This window comes from Lepidochelys kempii, chromosome 2 (genome assembly GCF_965140265.1).
Source record: "Lepidochelys kempii isolate rLepKem1 chromosome 2, rLepKem1.hap2, whole genome shotgun sequence".
Taxonomy (NCBI): domain Eukaryota; kingdom Metazoa; phylum Chordata; order Testudines; family Cheloniidae; genus Lepidochelys; species Lepidochelys kempii.
Genome location: NC_133257.1, coordinates 184,248,918 through 184,271,745, shown reverse-complemented (window position 1 = coordinate 184,271,745; position 22,828 = coordinate 184,248,918). Strand labels below are relative to the sequence as shown.

Genomic DNA, 22,828 nt, shown 5'->3' with positions numbered 1-22,828 from the left:
GTCACATTTTTAAGGTTTTCCATAACAGCTAAACAGCACTCCTTTTCAAATGAAAGCAGAGACCCCAAAGAACAACAGAGAAGCCTGTCTGAACCCCTGCAATAGCCCTTTTTGCCCACCCTACGGGGGCAAAGTCAGCACTTTGGAAAACCATGAACCCTGCAGGGTGTGTTGGTAAAGTGCATTGAAATACTCATCTCAGAGGTGCTGCATAGAAGGATTCCGTACTCAGTTTATTAGAGAAAGCAATAAATTTCAACAGTGGTAGTAATTTAATCCCAGCACGGTCAACACTGAGGACAGTATCTCTTGGACAGGGCATTGCCTCCTTCTCACCGCACCTGTGAAACCATCAGTGGGCATGGGGCAACTGAATAGCACGTGGGGAATCCCACACAATAAATATACATGAGATATATGCAGTATACATACATACCAACACCCCATATATAAATCCACATACCATATACATCTACAATACATAAATACTCAAATTTATTGCAGGCTGCAGTGGGGGTATTTGAATATTTGCCCTCTTTTTCCTCTCAGGTTTTCAATTACCACCCCGCTTCCGTCGCAGGATCGGGGTCCCTCCCAACCCTTCGCCTCCCCCACAGGAGCGGGGTCCCTCTCTCCCCCCCCCCGTCCCCATTTCTCCTCGTGACCTGCAGGGTCACGAGCTGCGGGTCCCTTACCGAGGACAATCCACTGCAGGTCTCCAGCGCCGGGAGACGCCTGACACCCACCCCGTGAGCCGAGCACCTCGCTGGTCCCGGCTCCAGGCTATTGCCCACAGGAGCCCAGGGGAAGCGGGAGGTCCGGAACCCACAGCGAGGAGCCGCCCTGGGTGAGCGCGGTGCTGCCGGGCGGGGCACCCCGGGCCCCTGGCAAGGAGCTGCTCTTTCCGAGCAGGAGACAAGAGAGAGAGCGGCGATGCCCAGGCCCCCGCGCCGGCAGCTACAGCCACATCGCCAGGCCACGAGAACAGCGGTTATTTTCAAATCGGTCTCAGGGTTCCATGGGCGGGGGGAGCGCGCGGCGGCGGCGGCGGCGGCGGCTACGGGGCTGCGCCGGCGGCAAAACAGCAGCGCCGCGGCTGTAGCGGCTGAAGAGGCTCTGTACGTCCCACCGCGCGCGCGCACATGCGCGCCGAGCTCCACTCACGACTGGCCCCAGGGGCGGGGCGGCGCGGCGCCGCTCCCGGCTACAGGGCGCGGACGCATGCGCACAAGCAGCCGGGCGAGGGGCAGGCTTTCATAGGCGGAGCTGCGCCCTCGGCTCGGCTTCTCGGGAGGGAGCCTGGGCCGAGCCTGCTTGCCCCTGCGGAGCAGGGTGCAGCTTCTGACTCGGACTCTGCTCCCGCCGGCTGCGCTGAGTGCACTAGGAGCCGGCTGAGGTGTGGTTGCTCAGCCGTGGAGGAGACGATTGGCAGCGTGAATCGCTGTGGCCTCTTTGACAAAAGTCAGTCACTTGTCGTTAAATGCAGTGGTGTGGGGCTAAGCGGTTTTCTCTCCTTTTCCACGTGACCGGCCCGCGCTGGAAGAACTGGGCGCTGGGCGGAGACCGGCGTTTTTAGGAGGAGGCACACCTAGCTTGGGGCCACCTTCGTGTGTTTTCCCTCCGCCCCGTCCCAGGGTACCGAAGGAGAGTGACGCTCTTGGCAGCCGCCTGTCAAAACGTCCTTGTCACCGCCACTCGGCCAGCTGCTCCTTGAAAGGGGCAGCAGGATCCGCCAGCCCGGGAGGGCTCTGTTACACTCCCGCTGACCCGGGAGATGCGGGGACAGGCGGCGCCAGCCCCCCCCCCCCATTAGTCATTAGTATCCGCACTCGACGAGGTGAGTCAAAACTGTGGCAGGCAGAGGGAGGTTCGTAAGTTTTTTCTGCCCTGCGAGGTTGAACAAAGTGATCTGGATTGTCATAATCTTTCCCCCCAGGGAACAACGTACCCCCAGCCTCAATCAAGGCTTTATCCTCTCACCTCGCCCTGCAAAATTGATTCAGCCTTGGTGTTCTCACTTCCAACTTCCCTTTATTTCACTGCCCAAACCGTGAATTCTTTTTCTTTTAAATAGCACCCCTTCACAAGAGCACTGACAGTTTTGGGGATGTTTGTGACATTTCTTGGGGCACCCAGGGCTGAGAGTCACCTTGTTACTACCTGCCTCCAGCATGAGGGAATCTTGATTGTCTTAGCTGAGTGTTAGCTCCCTACCACAACCAGACTGTCAAGCACTCTCCTATGGACCAGGCCCTCCTTTTGCCTTGCGGGTGGACAAAAGGTACACCCCAGCCCTGAGTCCCTTCAACGTAGCTCCCTGTAGTATATAGCTCCTGATCACTTGATACCCACAAAAATCCCAAATCCTCTATTCTCTAAGGAACAGTGTATAACAGTTTACACTCCTGCTCCTGTACTAGGCACAGCACTTGAGTTTAACTATAAAACAAAAATAATTTTTTTAAAAGCATGAGAGATGGGAACAAATTGTTACATATAAATCATCATCATAACAGGTCTTCTAAAACCTAAGCTTAACTAACAAGTTGTCCTCCTGTTTATAGAAGCTTGTCTCACCCAAAGTTCATGCCAGCATTTTCAGCCAAGCCTGGTTGAGATCCCTTTCTTGTAAAGCAAGCCCATTGTCAGTTTACTTCCTAGGTGAAGGATGCTAGTGCCTCTTTTTGCACCCCCAAATATATCAGAACAGATCTTTGATGTTCACCTCAAGATAGGGTCTCCCTCCCTGCCCCGCCTGCTGTTTATGTCATTCTATTAGTTTCTTTAGCTCTTCATTAGCATTTGACTTAGCATGCTAATAGCCTCTTGTTGTATATTATACAGTACATATTGGTCCCCCAGCCTTTATCTGGAGGAGTTTGGCTCAAGCCACTCTACTGTTTTGACCTACACACCTAGAGAACATAATCTGCAGTATATAAACATAAGTCCTCACATGTTCTCCATAATACTTCTCACAATGGTTATGTGACACAGGCTTGCAGCAGAGACCATACATGACATTATTTTGGTGAACCCAGGGGATTCCTGTACAGTTAGACACCCTCATTGCCCTCTGCCAGTTGGCATTCAGAGGTTCTTGGGTCACAGTGCTGATGTATGGGTAAAGGTCCCTCATTTGTATTTACATCATATAACAGTTTGCAGAGGCCCCAGACAAGAGTGGAGTGGAGCTCCATTGTGCTAGGTACTATACAAACATATATACAAAGATATGTGCCAAAGAGTTTACTTATCTAATATGACATCTAGGTGGTGGGAGGAAAAGGAACAGAATCAAATATATACCATTTTTATATATGCATAGGGCCTGATCCAACACCCATTGAAGTTAATGGGAATCTTTCTGTCCATTTTAATGGGCTTTGGAGGAGGTCCATACACACTTACAGGCTGTTTTCGTTCCTGTAAATAGGTAAAGTATCTACTGTCCTCATCTGCACTTCAGCTTATCAATAACTGGCCAATTTCTCATAGGCATCAGACAGATCTGAGGAGAGATCTGGAGAAAGGATAGTGGAATCTAATGGATCAGTTCAGTGAGGGCATGCCATGTGTAAGGGCCAGTGTGGAAAAAAGGCATGGGTGAAAACGTGAGGAATGAGTAAGTAAATTAAGTGGCCGTCCTAATGATAAGGCCTCGGTTACAAATACCTCCAAAGCCCTCAGTAGAAACATAATCCTGTACCACTGGGGGAAAAAACAAACAAAACCAAGAGTAGAATGAGGAAGGGGACAGAGTGAAAGAACTTTGGCAGTGACAAAGTCAATATTTGCCAACCCTTAAATCTGCCCTCAGCTGTTACGATCCTAATTCAGAAAGTGAGACTTTGTTATAGAGGAGACAACTTTCACACATACTTAAAGAGTAACCTCCTTAGAAGTTTTGCTAGTGTTTCATACTTTTTCTTTGATAATTAAAGATATTCAGGTTTAAGGAAAAAATGGCCTGATCCTGTCCCACCCTCATTCCTCACTTGATCATGTAGTGCAATCATCATGCTTTACTTGTAATATGTTAATTTTTGTGGTAATAGATGGTGATCTCACTGCAGGGTGAAGCAGAAATGTTGATGCACGGTCAAAAAGGCACTCTCAAACACGAAGTAAAAGCAAGAGAGAAAGTGACTGATCTTGCAAATGATAAGTAATCTCTTGTTTGGAGTTGATTCCTATAAAAAAATTCACCTACTGATTTTGTGGAATTTATGATTGTTTAGTGGGAGTCTTCATAAAAAAATATTAGGAGCATTTTGGTTTGGTTTAGCTGGTGACAGCAACCTTCTAACTTCTATAATATCCTTTTTAATACGAGTTCTTCCTAGCTCTGTTTGGGCTGGCGATGTGGAATCTTCTGAAATGTTCTAGCTTTGTGTGGGATGGCTTCTCTGGCGACATACTGCTAGATGTAGGAAAAAAGTTTTCATTTGTGTTTGTACATTTTTTTATGATGAAGTATTGGGATTTGCGTAATGTTGTTCTCTTCATATCATAGGCAGCACATTTTTCTTTAATGATGCAGTCAAGAGACTCCCCACTTGAGAGCAGACATGAATTTTTGTGGTTTAAAAGGGGCATTTGTTTACTTTTCTGAGAAGCAATACACTGTATCGTATGCAAACATTCTGCAGCGGTATGACATGCAACAATACCAATTCATAATACAATCTCACTGATAGGTGGCTCAATAGCCACCTTTCTAACAAACATTTAATTAGAAGCATGCAAATGAAAAGATCATGTTTGACTCTCTGTTTTGAAAGGACTGAAATAACTGTACAGAGAATGGTCAGTCTGTAAAGCCTTTCAAATTGCCACTTAAGTAGCTTCCAATATTACTGAATTATCAATTTTTCCCCACTAAAAACTGCTGGATGCTCATGCTTAATTGTATGCGGTGTTTAATGTTGCCTGTCATTCTTGTGGTAATTTGAAAGGTGGCTCTCTAGAGAAATAGGTACAAGAAGCTGTATGACCCCCTGGGAGAAATGGGGTTCAGCAAAATTCTGAACACTTTCTAAAATATGTTGACTTTTTCACAGAAAGAATTCCAGACACTGGAAGGATTTTTTGAGAGAGTGTGTCATATTCTAAGTTTCTTTTGTCATCTCATTTAGTAAAAAACTCAAGACAGACAGACAATAAACTCGCAGGTCAAACAGCATATCAATTTCTCTCTCTCCCCCTCCCCTTTTTTTTTAATTAGAGATTTTCAAAGTGAACACATGTCCAATTAAGGCCTTGTCTACACTAAACATTTTTTCTTGAAATTTCCTACTGTATATACTATTGTTTCATCTCCACTGGTGAGAATTTGAATGTAGACCAATTGCCAGCCGCTGCTGGTGTTTTGAACTATCACATCATCTAGACCTGTGCTGAACAGCACTAGATAACACAGTGGTGGCTCATCTACACTAGCACTCTCATTTTTGCTACTGCCAGTCGAAACATTTTAAGTTAAAATAAAACTAATGTACAAACAGCTAAAAAATACATTTGGAACAAAAACATCCATATGCAATTCTACCACTACATGTATGTGAAGGGCCTAGCTGTGACCCTAAGAACTGCCTGTGGGAGGAAGCTATACTGAACTGCTTTGTTCTGTTTAAGCATTTAAAGGGTGAAATCTGCATTCTGCTTAAACAGAAGATCACACTGGGAAACATATCCTGTAGGAATCTTGTAATTTGATTAGTGGGAACAGTTTCAGTTATGGCTTGGTGTCTGCTTCCTGCAATAAAGTTCTGATCTGATGTGTACCATTTTAAAAAAAGACTTTCACAGTGAAGCAATTTTGAATAGAGAGTGCATACAAAGAAATATATTTGCCTGGGGTTTGTTTGCTATTAATCAAAATACTTGATTTTGGATGAGGGTTCTCTGTCCCCCTCACTTTGGCAGTTCTCTTCTTGCAGTGACGCTTTAGCTCGGAGTTCTGATGCTATAATTTATTGATGAGAAAGTTATTGTGACATCACACATTCACTATTATTGGCTAAATTCATCCTTCATGTAACTGCATTCCTTTCCCCCTTTTGTGTCCTCCCACTCTTGTCTCTGCCTTCTTCTTCCCCTATGCATGAAACAAACTTACAATCCAGTCTGTCAGGCCTCCTTTTCTCTTCATTTTAACTCTTCTAAACACTTCTTCAGTCAGACCCACCCACAAACAGTAAACCACATCAAATGCCTTCTGAAACAACATTACACGAGTAAAACAAGGGAAGCAGTAAGGAAGGGGGAATAGGAGAATACAGAGATTGCTTTCTCCCCTGGGTCTCCCAGCACATTTTATCTATATCACCTTTTACATTGGAAATTCCTCAGGGCTGAGATTATCTTAATAAAAATATGATCTGGTATAGCATAGCAGTCACACTTACTATCATGGAGGGGTGTGTTGAAAATCTCTTATTATCATAGTGACTAGGAGGCCTAGTTATAGACCAAGACCATATTGTGCTATGTGCTGTACAAACACAGAGAAAAAGACAGTCCTTCCCCCAAAGAGCTTATATCTAAGACAAGAAACAACAGATGGCTGCAGACAGGAGAGTACATTCTTACTGAAGCCTTCTGGATAGATCATTGGTAGGGCCCTACCAAATTCACAGCCAAGAAAAACACATCACGGACTGTGAAATCTGGTCTTTTGTGTACTTTTATCCTATATTATACAGATTTCACGGGGGAGACCAACATTTCTCCAGTTGGGGATTCGGACCAAAACGGGAGTTGCAGGGTGGTCGCAAGTTATTTTAGGTGTGTGGGTGGGTCCCAGTATTGCTACCCTTACTTCTGCGGTGCCTTCACAGCTGGGCAGCTGGAGAGTGGCGGCTGCTTACTGAGAGCCCAGCTCTGCAGGCAGCAGCGCAGAAGTAAGGGAGGCAATACCACACCATGCCATCCTTATCTCTGTGCTGCTGCTGGCTGCAGCTCTGACTTCAGAGGTGGGATCCCAGCCAGCAGCTGCCACTCTCCAGCTGCCGAGGTCTGAAGGCAGTGCCAATGCCAGCAGCAGCACAGAAGTAAGGTTAGCAATACCGCAACTCTCCCTACAATAACCTTGCGACCCCCCCCCCACCACTCCTTTTTGAGTCAGGACCCCTACAATTACAACACCGTGACATTTCAGATTTAAATAGCTAAAATCATGAAATTTTCTATTTTTAAAACCCTGTGACCTTGAAATTGAACAAAATGGACTGTGAATGTGGTAGGGCCCTAATCACTGAAGAGTATGAAGTGACTGTTGGAGGCGATTACATACAAGGTGAAAAGTTGTGATCAAGATATTATAGCTGTAAAATAAAATGATAGACCAAATACTGGAAGAGGCATGCAGCCTGGTATCTGAAAGTCAAAAGCTGTTCTTTCTAGCTTGTGTGTCAACAGTAAGAGATTTTGTAATTGCTACTTAGTTAACAATTTTATTGATGACACATGAGTCAAAATAGAATCCAATTTACTGTTCCATAACAAATCTCTAAGGAATAAGTCTCAAATGAGTCTGCAGGACTAGCAGGAGTGAAAAGCAGTAACAGCTTATTTTTTTCTCAGAATGAAGCAGACTTGTCTAAACACACAGATCTTTTGAGTATGTACATGATTTTTATTTCATACTTACTTTTCAGACCATAATCACACTTATGTAGGAATTTTATTACAACACAGTTTAACCTGGCTTCTCAGTACAAGTGGGTTTTAGAATTTATTGCAAGTCTAGTGGATCTTGTTATTAGAGATAGCCTAGCCCCATAAATGAATGTAAGCCCAGTGTAATATGACTATATTTTAGTCTTATAATATTATATAAGCCCAAATAATATAAATTACTTCCACCCAGTGATGGTGTACCCACAGAGCACTCGTAAGTAAACTAATAATCGGCACACATGTAAGATATAGTTACTGTTTCTTTGAATCCCTCCTTTTTGTATCTTACAAATCGACTACTGCTGTACAATTCTCCTCAAGAAATAAGTCAGAAATGCACACACTGTTTGCTTAACAAAATACTCTCAACCAACTTAATTTACTGCCTTTTGATTTCAGTGGAGCCTCCCTCACATACTCCAGCAGTGAATCTGGTTGTCTCATGTATTTCATTTTATAAACAAAATAAATCAAATAGCTTTTAAAGGTGTAAAATTCACCTTAGACAAGACGATATGTTGGTTTCCCATTAAATATATTGTCCAGATTACTCAACCTGACTGCTGCATGTTGTTTCTTGCCACTCATCTGTGCTTTGTCTCCTTCTCACATTGCATACATCTGACATTAATTTACAGCAGATTCCCTGGAGGTAAGGTAGATACTTCATTTATACATTTGGTGTTAAATTATAGGAGCAAAGCTACAGTAAAATATTTTAAATTTATCAGGGATTGAAATGCATTTCCCTTGTGAGAAATATTAAACCTGAAAACTCCCAGAGTCCAAATTGGTTGCATCTTCCTAACACGCTTGGCCATTCTTCATGCCATAACCATTAGCACAGGTTCAGATGCTTATGGGACTGATTTTCACATTATCAGTAAAGCCAACTTAAACTGTGAAAACTCAGCACACCTGAAAAATCTAATTTAATGCCCCACTCCTACTAAGAGGTATGTAGGAGTTTGAGCATATGAGTAATTCTGTTGATTTCAACTAAACTATGCACATGTTAGAAGTTAAGCATATGTCAAAGTCCTTGCAGGTCAGGGGCTTTAGAAGGTAACATTTACTAATAGGGTACATAGGCCAAGGTCTAAGACAACAGCAGTATTGTCAACCCATTATTTTAATACATGCCTTGCAACATTTGGTATTATCTGACAGCCCCAGCTGTTGAAATTATGTGAAGATAAGAATTGTAACTTTTTTTTTACTTAGGATGTTTCTATCCTTCATGCTTTCAGAGAATTGCTGGAAAACATGACCCGAAAGACTGAAACACCAGAAGTCAAATAAAAAGGCCCCAAAATAGTTATAAATAGATCTCACTATTTTTTATCCAGTCTCTTGATTTTGGGAGCCTGAACCATGATTTTTGAATGCTAGGGATTGTCACTATTTTAATAGCAAACAAATGTCAACTTTTAGAGGTCAAGAGGAAAAAAAAGTGATACACATGATTTTTCCTAACACTTTTCCCTGTTCCATTTATATTTAAAGGGACTTTCAACTTAAGATAAATTTCTCTGTAAAATTTTACCTACTGAAGTTAATATGATATGTTAACCTATAATGGTAAACAAAAAGAGAAAACATTTATTTTTTTCAGTTTGCTTACAGTGTTGTGAAATATGCATAGTCATTTTCACTGTTTATTGAGGGGCTTACCCCAACTACAGGGAAGAGAAGAATTTTTAGAAAACTAGGAAAGTATAAAAATACAAGAAGTTTTGGTAGAGGGACTCGAAACCGTGTCTAGTACGTGAAAATACTTTAAGCAATTTTTATTGACTAGCTTTCAAGTTGACAGTTTCCCTTTAACTCAACTGAGTATTGAATTATAGTGCCGCAGTAACAGCTTACTTGGACTTTTGTATCCAATGAATTTGTGTATATATTTCAAGTTGTATCTGTTTGTGAAATTCTCCACCCCTAAACTGGAAAGTATAAAAAATGTGAGGGCAAGTTTTTACATTCCTCTGCTTAAAGTGTAGCTGTACTCTAAAGAATGACTTATTTAAATTGCATGTGGGGTTGCATGTCTATCTTCTCAATTATTCATGTATCAAATGTTTTGTCTTTAAGATGTTTTTTCTACGTGCCAGCCATGTAAACAGAGTCTGGGTTTTGAGCGGTAAAGTGCATTTTTTTCTATCTCATGCATCAGCATTAATAAGAGGCCAAATTATGTCCTAAATTACATACATGCATTACCATTGTTTTAAAATCTATGGTCTCACTGACACCTATGCCATTCCATTGAAGTTGTATATGTGTAACTGGTTGAAACTTCTAGAAAAAAAGTCTGATGGTGCAAGAAAAAGGAGCTTAGGGTTTTTTGTAGTTGTGTGACAATATTTTTGCGGATTTTTATTCTTAAAGCCAACACAAGTCAGCAGATCTGACTCAGCATATACAGTGAGGTTTTACTATGTTTAGTATGATTCTGCTCTGAAAAGTGGCGATGCAAAAATGACACTCTTATTCAAACTTGCTTTCTTTTTCAAAGATCTTCTAACTTTAGTGATACATTTTTAATGCTTTTTACTCTGGTTAGCACTGCAGAACCAGCACAATTAAGCCTTGGTCTACACTAGGAGTTGAGGTCAAATTTAGCAGCGTTAAATCGATTTAACCCTGCACCCATCCACAGGACGAAGCCCTTTTTTCCGACTTAAAGGGCTCTTAAAATTGATTTCCTTACTCCACCCCCAACTAAGGGTTAGCGTTGAAATCAGCCTTGCCGGGTCGAATTTGGGGTACTGAGGACACAATTAGACAGTATTGGCCTCCGGAAGCTATCCCAGAGTGCTCCATTGTGACCGCTCTGGACAGCACTCTCAACTCAGATGCACTGGCCACGTAGACAGGAAAAGGCCCGCGAACTTTTGAATTTCAATTTCCTGTTTGGCCAGCATGGCAAGCTGCAGGTGACCGTGCAGAGTTCATCAGCAGAGGTGACCATGCAGAGCTCATCAGCAGAGGTGACCATGATGGAGTCCCAGGATTGCAAAAGAGCTCCAGCGTGGACCGAACGGGAGGTACGGGATTTGATCGCTGTATGGGGAGAAGAATCCGTCCGATCAGAACTCCGTTCCAGTTTTCGAAATGCCAAAATATTTCTCAAAATCTCCCAGGGCATGAAGGACAGAGGCCATAACAGGGACCCGAAGCAGTGCCGTGTGAAACTTAAGGAGCTGCGGCAAGCCTACCAGAAAACCAGAGAGGCAAACGGCCGCTTCGGGTCAGAGCCCCAAACATGCCACTTCTATGATGAGCTGCATGCCATTTTAGGGGGTTCAGCCACCACTACCCCAGCCGTGTTGTTTGACTCCTTCAATGGAGATGGAGGCAACATAGAAGCAGGTTTTGAGGACGAGGAAGATAGCTCACAGCAAGAAAGCGGAGAAACCATTTTTCCCATCAGCCAGGAACTGTTTCTCACCCTGGACCTGGAGCCAGTACCCCCCGAACCCACCCAAGGCTGCCTCCCAGACCCGCCAGGCCGAGAAGGGACCTCTGGTGAGTGTACCTTTTAAAATACTATAAATGGTTTAAAAGCAAGCATGTTTAATAATTAATTTGCCCTGGCATTTGCACCTCTCCTGGATGTGCTCCCAAAGCCTTTGCAAAAGGTTTCTGGGGAGGGCAGCCTTTTCTGTCCACCATGATAGGACACTTTACCACTCCAGGCCAGTAGCACGTACTTGGGAATCATTGTAGAACAAATTCCCCTATTTCCCCTTGTTTTTTTCTGCCCCCACCCCCCCGACGTTCTGGTTAAACTTGGATTTATGCTGGAAATGGCCCACCTTGATTATCATGCACATTGTAAGGAGAGTGGTCAGTTTGGATGAGCTATTGCCAGCAGGAGAGTGAGTTTGTGTGTGTATGGGGGTGGGGGGGTGAGAAAACCTGTATTTGTGCTGGAAATGGCCCACCTTGATTATCATGCACATTGTAGGGAGAGTGGTTGCTTTGGATGAGCTATTACCAGCAGGAGAGTGAGTTTGTGGGGAGGGGGCGGGGCGGCGGAGGGTGAGAAAACCTGGATTTGTGCTGGAAATGGCCCAACTTGATGATCACTTTAGATAAGCTATTACCAGTAGGAGAGTGGGGTGGGAGGAGGTATTGTTTCATGGTCTCTGTGTATATAATGTCTTCTGCCGTTTCCACAGTATGCATCCGATGAAGTGAGCTGTAGCTCACGAAAGCTCATGCTCAGATAAATTGGTTAGTCTCTAAGGTGCCACAAGTACTCCTTTTCTTTTTGCGAATACAGACTAACACGGCTGTTACTCTGAAACCTGTCGTAGAACAAAGCATTGCAGTGTATATTTGCTGGCGTTCAAACAACATCCGTTCTTTATCTCTCTGTGTCATCCTCAGGAGAGTGATATCATTCATGGTTACCTGGTTGAAATAGGGTGCTTTTCTTAAGGGGACATTCAGAGGTGCCCGTTCCTGCTGGGCTGTTTGTCTGTGGCTGAACAGAAATGTTCCCCGCTGTTAGCCACGGGGAGGGGGAAGGTATGAGGAGCTAGCCACGCAGTCGGGGGGGGGAGGCAAAATGCAACCTTGGCACGAAAGCACATGTGCTATGTATGTAATGTTAACAGCAAGGTTTACCATGAAAGAGTGTACCCATTGTTTTATAAAATGTGTCTTTTTAAATACCACTGTCCCTTTTTTTCCTCCACCAGCTGCATGTGTTTCAAGGATCACAGGATCTTCTCCTTCCCAGAGGCTAGCGAAGATTAGAAGGCGAAAAAAATGCACTCATGAAGAAATGTTCTCTGAGCTCAAAGGATTCAATGCTGAGGCTGCTGGAGGATCAAACTAATATGCTCCAGCATATGGCTGAGCTGCAGAAAAGGCAGCTAGAGCACAGACCGCCGCTACAACCCCTGTGTAACTAACCGCCCTCCTCTCCAAGTTCCTTAGCCTCCTCACCCAGACGCCCAAGAATGTGGTGTGGGGGCCTCCGGCCACCCAGCTACTCCACCTCAGAGGATTGCCCAAGCAACAGAAGGCTGGCATTCAATAAGTTTTAAACTTTTAAAGTGTTGTGTGGCCTTGTCCTTCCCTCCTCCAGCTCCCCTCTTCCACCTCCCCTCCTGGGCTACACTGGTAGTTATCCCCCTATTTGTGTGATGAATTAATAAAGAATGCATGAATGTGAAGCAACAATGACTTTATTGCCTCTGCAAGCGGTGATCGAAGGGAGGAGGGGAGGGTGGTTAGCTTACAGGGAAGTAGAGTGAACCAAGGGGTGGGCGGTATCATCAAGGAGAAACAAACAGAACTTTCACACCGTAGCCTGGCCAGTCATGAAACTGGTTTTCAAAGCTTCTCTGATGTGCATTGCGCCCTCCTGTGCTCTTTTAACCGCTCTGGTGTCTGGCTGTGCGTAACCAGCTGCCAGGCGATTTGCCTCAACCTCCCACCCTGCCATAAACGTCTCCCCCTTACTCTCACAGAGATTGTGGAGCACACAACAAGCAGCAATAACAATGGGAATATTGGTTTCGCTGAGGTCTAACCGAGTCAGTAAACTGCGCCAGCGTGCTTTTAAACGTCCAAATGCACATTCTGCCACCATTCTGCACTTGGTCAGACTGTAGTTGAACAGCTCCTGACTACTGTCCAGGCTGCCTGTATATGGCTTCATGAGCCATGGCATTAAAGGGTAGGCTGGGTCCCCAAGGATAACTATAGGCATTTCAACATCCCCAACGGTTATTTTCTGGTCTGGGAATAACGTCCCTTCCTGCAGCTTTTGAAACAGACCAGAGTTCCTGAAGATGCGAGCGTCATGTACCTTTCCCGGCCATCCCACGTTGATGTTGGTGAAATGTTCCTTGTGATCCACCAGTGCTTGCAGCACTGTTGAAAAGTACCCCTTGAGGTTTATGTACTCACCAGCTTGGTGCTCCAGTGCCAAGATAGGGAAATGGGTTCCGTCTATGGTCCCACCACAGTTAGGGAATCCCATTGCAGCAAAGCCGTCCACTATGACCTGCACATTTCCCAGGGTCACTACCCTTGATATCAGCAGATCTTTGATTGCGTTGGCTACTTGCATCACAGCAGCCCCCACAGTAGATTTGCCCACTCCAAATTGATTCCCGACTGACCGGTAGATGTCTGGCGTTGCAAGCTTCCACAGGGCTATTGCCACTCGCTTCTCAACTGTGAGGGCTGCTCTCATCTTGGTATTCTTGCTCCTCAGGGCAGGGGAAAGCAAGTCACAAAGTTCCATGAAAGTGCCCTTATGCATGCGAAAGTTTTGCAGCCACTGGGAATCGTCCCAGACCCGCAACACTGTGCGGTCCCACCAGTCTGTGCTGGTTTCCCGGTCCCAGAATCGGTATTCCACGCCATGAACTTGCCCCATTAGCACCATGATGCGCACATTACCAGGGTCCGTGCTTGGACACAGACTTCTCTCAATGTCCTCATCACTCTTGTCACTGCGCTGATGTCGCATACTCGCCCGGTTTTGCTTTGCCAGGTTCTGGTGCTGCATATACTGCTGGATAATGCGCGTGGTGTTTAATGTGCTCCTAATTGCCAAAGTGATCTGAGCGGGTTCCATGCTTGCTGTATGGTATGGCGTCTGCACAGAAAAAAGGCACGGAACAATTGTCTGCCATTGCTCTGACGGAGGGAGGGGCGACTGATGACATGGCTTACAGGGTTGGCATACAGGGAATTAAAATCAACAAAGGGGGTGGCTTTGCAAGAAACAGAATGGCTCCCTCAAGGATAGAACTCAAAACTGGGTTTAGCAGGCCGTTGATTTCACGGAGGGAGGGAGGAGAAAATGAATACAAAACAAATCTGGTCTATTTCATGTTTTATCCACTTCATCTCTCTTTATACATCTTGCTGGCAGCAGACTATGCAGTGTGACCGCTAGCCATCATCATCTCCTGGGTGCTCGGCAGAAGACAGTACAGTACGACTGCTGGCCATCGTCTTCTGCTGGCTGCAGATTAAAAGACAGTACACTGCCGGTAGGACTGAATCACCATGAAACGAAACTTAAAAGGGAAATGACCTGGCTGAGTCACTCCCATGTTTGCCTAGGCGCCCCTGACCTCATCGAGGTCAGTTAAAAAAGCACCCTGGACTACGTCGACAACAGCTACTCGTCATACTGCACTGTCTGCTGCCAAAAGGCAATAAACTGCTGCTGTGTAGCAATTCAGTATCACATCTGCCAGCACCCAGGAGATGTACGGTGATGGTTAGCTGAGCGGGCTCCATGCTTGCTGTGGTATGGCGTCTGCACAGGTAACTCAAGAAAAAAGGCGCAAAACGATTGTCTGCCCTTGCTTTCATGGAGGGAGGGAGGGAGGGAAGGGGGACCTGACAATATGTACCCAGAACCACCAGCGACAATGTTTTAGCCCCATCAGGCACTGGGATTTCTACCCAGAATTCAAATGGGCAGCAGAGACTGCGGGAACAGTGGGATAGCTATCCACAATGCAATGCTCCGGAAGTAGATGGTTGCCTCTTGTAGTATGGACACACTCCGCCTACTACGTGCACTTAGAGCATTTGTGTGGGGACACACACAATGGGCTGTATAAAAACGCTTTCTACAAAACCAACTTCTATAAATTTGACCTAATTTCGTAGTGTAGACATACCCTAAAAGAGAGTGAGTATTATATTTCTGGTGTAGACTTGTTTATCAACTTCCAATTATAAGCCTATTTGGTTACTTACGCAACTCTGTTGATGGCAATGGAGTTGCACATCTGTCATTGAAGCAATAATTTTTAAACAAAGAGAATACACAGGTGTAATTAGGACATATTTTGGTCTGCAGAACCTTTATTACAGGTGATGATGCATTAAAAGGAAAGAACCCTGCTTGACTCAAAGCGCAGTCTGATTTTTAAAAGGGCTGGCAGCTGTAAAAATAGTTTTTTACTTGTATAGAGAACACACCTGATATAAAAATGATTGAGAACACTAAACATAGAGCCCTACAATGCTATTTTTACAGTCAGTTTTCAGAGTGGAACTACACTTTGAGCCAGATCCTCATTTGTCATATATCAGCATAGCTTTACTATTTTGAATTTTGCTATGTTGATTTACACCAGCTGCGAATCTGAACGTTAAGTAGCATTGAGAGCAACATTTTTAGTCTTTCCTTCAGATCAACCGAAAAAAGTTAAACCATCACTGATTTAAGGCATCTTTCAAAGTAGCAAAAATAATCCCGAAGTATTTAAATAAACAGAGCATCTAAATCTTAAGTACTAAAAACATTTTAAAAAGAAGCTTAATGTCTCGTGACAAAGAATGTTTTAAGCAATTATGCGTACACTCTCTGTGGTTACTCCCTTTTTGAAGATGTGACAGTATTCCATTGACTACCCATTACTGCTTTCCTTGATTCAAAATCTGCTATAAATAGTTTGAATGGTCAGCATATCAACATAAGTAAGATGAAGGCTGCCTGTTCAAATTGTTGCCTGATTTCCTGGAGGTAATGACAGAGTTGCCAACTCCTGCGAACAAGAGATATCTAGGTTCATTTTTAGAACAACCAAGCCTGCTGTTGTATGTTTCTCACTTTTGTAAATTGTGGAGAGGATATTTGGCTAGATTGCTTCTAAAATATGATCCCAACATAGCAACTTAAAAAACAGGCAGTAATTCCTGCTTTAAATATGAGAGCTCTGGAGACAGATTGACTTAAGATGGCTATTAAGTATGTGCATGTTACAGTATGGCTGCCATAACTGTTAACTGTGCTCTCTTCATTTCTATTACTCTACTCCAATATACTTATGATCATAAATATCCATATTTTCAACATTTGAACTGAGATTAGGGACACTCTGTGTAGGACAGGGATAGGGTGACCAGATAGGAAATGTAAAAAATCAGGATGGGGGTGGGGGGTAATAGGTGCCTATATAAGAAAAAGCCCCCAAAATCAGGACTGTCCCTGTAAAATCAGGCCATCTGGTCATCCTAGAACAGGGTGGATGGAGAGAATCAATGGTTCACCAACCTTGATAGATTTTCAGTGCTATGAGAATGTGATATCTCCTCAGAAATACAAAAAGGAAAACATAATTAGAGTTAAAAATACCAGTTGAAAGAAAGGGGAAATGCAGTAAGGAGCAGCTAGTTGCAAAATAGCCACTTTAGGGATGCAGCTGCTTGTGTCTGCCAGCTTTAAAGGACCAATCCCCAGAAAGGCATGCTGGGAGAAAGTTCCTATAAGAAGGACCACCCTGAAGTTGAGAGGATTAATAGGGATCAAATAACTACAAAGGAAGATCCTTTTTCTAAATTATTAATCAGCTGATGATATATTATTAGATGACATAAATAGCTTTAGATACAGTTCAGCTTTTCTTATATACATTTATTCTACTTGCTTCTGTATTCTTTTGGAAAATATTGCCACATTAAATAAATGTTTGAGGGAAGATGTCGTTGCTGATATCCATCTTGTGGGCCAAAGCCACAAAAATATTTAGGTACGTACCCTCCAGACTTTGGCACCTAAGTCCCAGTATAAGGCTACGCTTTGATCCACAAATTTTTTGTCAGTTTGCCTACATCAGTGGCTTCAGGTGAACACACCTTCAGTGTGTTGAAGCAGGTAAAGAACTATCACCGTTCAACTATGGGTCAAGAGCGTTTGAATGGGCTCGCCATGTTTAATATCAACAGTGACATAGCATGAAAGCTAGATTTTTTCCTCAATAACTAGTGCATTTGCACAGAAAAAGGCTCGTAAAGCATTTGTTAAATAAAAAAATATTCAAATTATGTCTCACTCTTTTTTGGTCCCTTATTTTGTTTTAACATTTTAAATGTTTATTATGGCTAGGGGCTTCAAAATCTAGAAGTGGACCAGCCTCTCTGGACCTCTGAGAGGGCCTGTATACAATTAAGTATCGATTTCTGAATAATAAAAGGAATGAATACAAAAAGGGCCAAATTTTGCTCAGTGAGACCACTCATAGGGAAGGCAAGCAGGAAAAGAAAAATACTACATGAAACATTTTCAGTATAGAAAGTTAGACTGTTCAAAATACATTCTTAAAATCAAGAATTTGAGTTCTTGTGTAGCAGTGTGACAGCGGAGAGCTTATATATTCAAACTAACAGAGAAGCATTTTCTGTTCATATATCTGAGTTTAGCCAAAAGGAAGTTGTGCTCTCCTTTCAAGTGATAAGGCATATTTATAGTACTGTAATTATGAAAATATTGACTAGTTGCAGCATTTTTCTCTGGCTTTCATTATTTTTTCTGCACTCACTATGCTAGTAACTAATGAGAAATGAAATGGGAACTGAATTGTAAGACTAGCTTGATACTGTGCCTCATGCCAGTTTTAAATTGATGCATTAGAGATCCCCGGAAGCATACAAAATTATAACCATTACAACTGGTGTAAAATGTTTTGAGATTTATAGTTGTTTTAATGGGGGTATAGGTGCTAACCTAAGGTGCTACCCTAAATGTAACTGAAAATAAAAACAACCAACATTTCCTCTTGGTCTTGTGGCCGGGAGGGGGGGTGAGGGTAGACGGTGAGTAAGGGGGGGGCGGGAAATCAACATATTCAAAATGAGGATTGCAACAGAAGATTTAAAATCCATCTACTTAGGTGGGCTACTCACCAACAAACCCAAGTGCTAGGTGTGTTTGTAGGGTACATGTGTGGCTACTGTACTATTCCTCCACTTTGTCACTGTGATTAGAATAAGCAGAGAACCGCTTATGCAGTCAGTCCATGATAAATGAAAAGATACAGAGGTAGTAGTTCTGAAATGATCTGATAGGACATCCCTTCTCTCTGGTATCTCTAGAACCCATATCACCTCCCCTTCACCAAGTCCATACTAAATAGGGCTGCTAAGATCATTTAGGGAGCTGAGTGTGACAGATGAGGCAATTTTTTGCAATATCCTTGAAAGACCCTAATGTATTAAGTTTATGTGTTATGTAAGCTCTAGTGGGGGGAGGTGACAGATGTGAAACCTGGGAGTTTAAAAGACTATATTGAAAATTTACCAGACAAGTATGGACTTTTAGGCCAATAAATGTTAAGTGGATTTCCTGGGGAATCCCTAGCCGGAGGTTAATGCAAATTCCCGAACTCTAGTTATGCAAAACCCCAGCCTTTTAAGGCTATTCCCTGAGGAGAGGGTCATTGTCTGCTGTTTACCTGATACAGAAGGCCAAGATCAAAGGCCCAAGCTTATAAGAAACAGCTGATCTGCTTGCAATCTGTTCTGGAGCTAAAATGGATGAATTTGTAACCTAGGGGAAAACCTAGTTGTGGGTTTTGAAGGAGTGACAACCACCAGAGCCTGAGACTAGAGTTGTAAGGACATCTGGTAAGCGTTCTAGCTTACTAGAGCGTAGGTTCTTTTATTGTTTTAATGTGTTTTTTCTTAAATGCTTTTACTTTAAGAATAAATATGCTTGCTTAGAAAGGGTTGTGTGGTAACTTATAACTGCAGGCAATACATTGCTTTCTCTCTGAGGGCAATGACCAAAGTGCAGATGCTGGTCTTTTTAGGCAGTCTGGCTTGCTAGGGATATCACAGTGTAAGGCAGGAGCTGTGCACCCTAGGAAAACCTTGGTCAGGAGTGAGTGAGATGTGGCTCTTGATCCAGGACAGATGATGGCTGTGAGCCAAAAGTGGTTGAGGAGGGACATCCTATCAGATCATTTCAGGACTACTACCTCTGTATCTTTTCATTTATCATGGACTGACCATATAAACGGTTCTCTGTGTATTCTAATCAGAATGACAAAGTGAAGGAATAGTACCGTAGCCACATATAAACACACCTAGCACTTGGGTTTGTGGGTGAGTAGCCCACCTAAGTAGATGGATTTTAAATCTTCTGTTGCAATCTTCATTTTGAATATGTTGATTTTTCCCCTCTGGTTAGACCATGGAGAGGGACTACAGGTACAGTTACCCAGCATCACAGTTTCAGTGTATCCATTATTTATTTGCTTATTAATAATATTTTATGCTTTTAATAACACCTACCATCTCAAAGCAAACTACAGACATTAGTGAATTATGTCCCAGTACTGTAGTGAGCTTCACATCAGTGGCTCCAAGCATCTGCCAGGGAGCTTTGCATCTGCCACAGTTCTCATACTTGGAGCTTAGTGCAGGATCGATGCCCTTATTGTTGTAGGATCCCTACTAGTTAAGTATTTTACAGATGGGTAAATATGAGAGATGTGCAGAGTTAAAGGGCCAGATTGTAAACCCTTTAGTGAGCAGTGACTAAGTGACTTGCACAATTATTTCCTTTGACTTCAGTGGCACTACTTACATAAGTAGCTGCTCACTAGTGGAAGTAAGGGTCTCAGAATCTGGCCCCTTGTTTCACAGGAAGCCTTGGCAGAGCTGGCAATAGTATCAAGCTGCCTGAAACCTCAGTTGTGTGTTTTAGCCGTATATAGTATAAATAAAGCAAAAATTCATTTGCTTTTTAATGCCAAGTTAGTTTACAGTATGTAGCCCTAAATTGAAACTGATGAAATTGTCAATATAATTCTAAGAAGGTATTTCACAGTCTGGATTTTCAGATCCTGGCCTCTGCATGTTTGTATGCGGTGCATGCACAGACTTAGAGAGAATGATTCTGTTGCGGTCATTAAGGTACCTTTCTGGGAGGTGGGAGATCCTGGTCCTGTCCCCCTGCACCAATCATGCTTTCATTATTTATCCACGGGGGAAAAGCTTCAACAGGGAAGACTGAGGGCACCCTTCACCAGAATGTCCCGCAGCTCAGTGTTTTGAGCATGTTCCTGAGAGGTGGGAGACTAGCTGTTCAAATCTTTTCTCCCCCTCTATCAGAAAGAGGGGAAATGAACCTGCATCTTGCACATTCCAGGTGAGTGCTCTATCCGGGGGCTAAAAAAGTTACAAGATGAACACCTCCTCCAGTGAGATTCTGAATGGGACCCAGTCTGGTAAGTGGCCTCCAAGCACACTACTGGACTGAGCACACACGACTTAGGCAGCTGAATGCCTATCTTCCTGACATTCATGGATCACTCTGGAGCTTAGGTGGGACATAGGCATCCAAACGCCTAGAGGGAAGCAACAGTGCACATGCCCAGAGGTAGAAACATAGGTGTCTAGGAAACTTGTACCCTGAAAACTTAGGCACTGAGAGAGTTTGGGTGCCTACCAGGTCCAGCAGGAGTTTTGTGGATTGCAGTGGAGCCAAAACTGGGCCTTGGGTACCTAACTCTGGGGTTTAGGCACCTAAGTACCTTGATCTGAGCCTTAAACTCTGTGGTCGGTTTATCCATCTGTAAAATGGGTGTACTATTTGTTTCACAGAAGTGTTATGAGCCCTAATTAACTTGTGTTTATCAAGAATTTTAAGATGATCAGATAATAACCACAATTTTAATTCATTATTTTTACAATACTGCTTCTGTAACAGGTCAGCAGAAGCCATACAATATAAACCAGGGGCTCTAAAGAGACATTTAAAGAGTGGGAGATAGATTTACCCCATGCACCTGACCCTCCTCTTCCCTCTGAACCCCCACCCCTCCACCAGGAGCCTGCCTGTCCTGGCCTAGGACCCGTATACTCACCTCCTCCAAATTTGAAGGAGTGGCATTGTGACCTGGCACATGGGGTTGTAGCATTATTCAGATTTGGCCCAGCTCTCCCTCTGTCATGACAGAGGCACGACCAGTCCAACTTGAGTGAGTGGTGTTTAGACTTGGTGTGCAGGATTGCAACACCACTGAGGTTTTGCCCAGCCCATCTGCCATGACAGAGGGGCAGCTGGGCCAAATTTGAGTGAGTGGCATTGCAACCTGGCATGTGGGATGGCAGCACTGCTCAGGTTTGGCCTGACCAAAAAGCGGTTGGGCCATGGCTCCTTATCTTACAGTGGCTCTACAGCATATAATATAAACTGTCTTGCAGGAGTATCCTGTGGACCTGTCACCCAGGAATAGATCATAAACAAAAGGAATTTCAGCCTTAAAACTTTGGGCATATTCAGCTAGATATTTCACCCCACCCAGGAGATGGTAATGATAGTGGACAAACTTATAGTAAATACCTGAAGCCAGCAAGAGGGATGACAGAGGATAAAACAATAATAAGAGTCTCCAGTCAAAAACACATTTTTTAAATTAAGAGTACCAAGGAATTTGCATGATAGGTAATTTCCAGACTGCAATATCAGATAATCAAGATATATTGAATGCTATCGGGGTAGCCCTGTTCATCTGTATCCACAAAAACAACAAGGAGTCCGGTGGCACCTTAAAGACTAACATTTATTTGAGCATAAGCTTTCATGGTTAAAATCCCCACTTCTTCAGATGCAACTAACATCTGAAGAAGTGCGGTTTTTACCCACAAAAGCTTATGCTCAAATAAATCTGTTAGTCTTTAAGGTGCCACTGGACTCCTTGATATTGAATGCTAACAGCTTCCTAATCTGAAATTCCCCAAACAATATGCCAGACTCCATTACAGTCATAGCCTTCTGACATCCTGCCTTAAAGTACTAGTTAAAAGATTTAGGAACATGAGCTTTCATATATTTGTGCTTGTATGGTTTCAGTATACCTACAGAACAAGATGTTTTTTCTTCAAAAAAAGAAACGAAACGAAAAGAAAAGTTTCTTTTGTTTTCTATGGCAACAATAGATTCTGTACATTGCAACATATAGGAAAATAGGGTTATATCACTAAATCATTCATCTAGTCTGCATCGATCACTGTCCCATACTTGATGCTTCAAAGGAAGGTGAAAATCCTCCTTAATGCACCTTCCTAATTGTACAAAGATGTAAGGGGGGGAAATACTTCATGCCCCTCCCATGATAATTTTATACCCTGAAATGTAAAGTTTGATTACTCATATTTTAGCTAAATAGTTACATATGTTGTTGTCATAAAAATATGCATCTTTTTAAAATCCAGCCATAGTATGACTCTGACTTTCTGCAGCAGTGAATTCTGCTCAGACTGGCATTTTCTCTGATGTGGTTTTAAATGTACTATCCTTTAATTTAGTTTGTACAATTCCTTTGGCTAAGATAGTTTCTTAGCTCCTCCCAAATGTACCGACCTC

General features: G+C 43.3%; 2 protein-coding genes across 10 annotated transcripts in view; one reads left to right on the top strand and one right to left on the bottom strand.

Annotated features, from left to right (window-relative positions):
* The window catches only part of LRRFIP2 (LRR binding FLII interacting protein 2), a 138,089-nt gene extending 136,904 nt beyond the window's left edge, over nt 1-1,185 (bottom strand). For 2 of the 7 annotated variants that reach the window (XM_073333004.1, XM_073333005.1), the window contains exon 1: nt 696-1,178. The gene's annotated coding sequence lies outside the window, so the exon portion shown is untranslated. Of the gene's footprint in view, nt 1-695 lie in introns of all 7 variants that reach the window. The other 5 variants (XM_073333006.1, XM_073333000.1, XM_073333001.1 and 2 more) reach the window with 5 other exon arrangements.
* On the top strand, nt 1,088-12,902 carry LOC140907330 (zinc finger and SCAN domain-containing protein 29-like). 3 transcript variants are annotated; one of them, XM_073333009.1, is made up of 3 exons: nt 1,088-1,837; nt 10,605-11,211; nt 12,393-12,892. In XM_073333009.1, the coding sequence occupies exons 2-3, from the start codon at nt 10,653-10,655 to the stop codon at nt 12,530-12,532; spliced, it is 699 nt and encodes a 232-aa protein (XP_073189110.1). In that variant the 5' UTR covers nt 1,088-1,837; nt 10,605-10,652; the 3' UTR covers nt 12,533-12,892. The 3 variants fall into 3 exon arrangements, with proteins under 3 accessions (XP_073189110.1, XP_073189109.1, XP_073189108.1); XM_073333008.1 differs by lacking the exon at nt 1,088-1,837 and having other exon boundaries at nt 6,917-10,730; nt 10,827-11,211; nt 12,393-12,902; XM_073333007.1 differs by lacking the exon at nt 1,088-1,837 and having other exon boundaries at nt 6,917-11,211.
* Nucleotides 12,903-22,828: the final 9,926 nt, after the last annotated feature.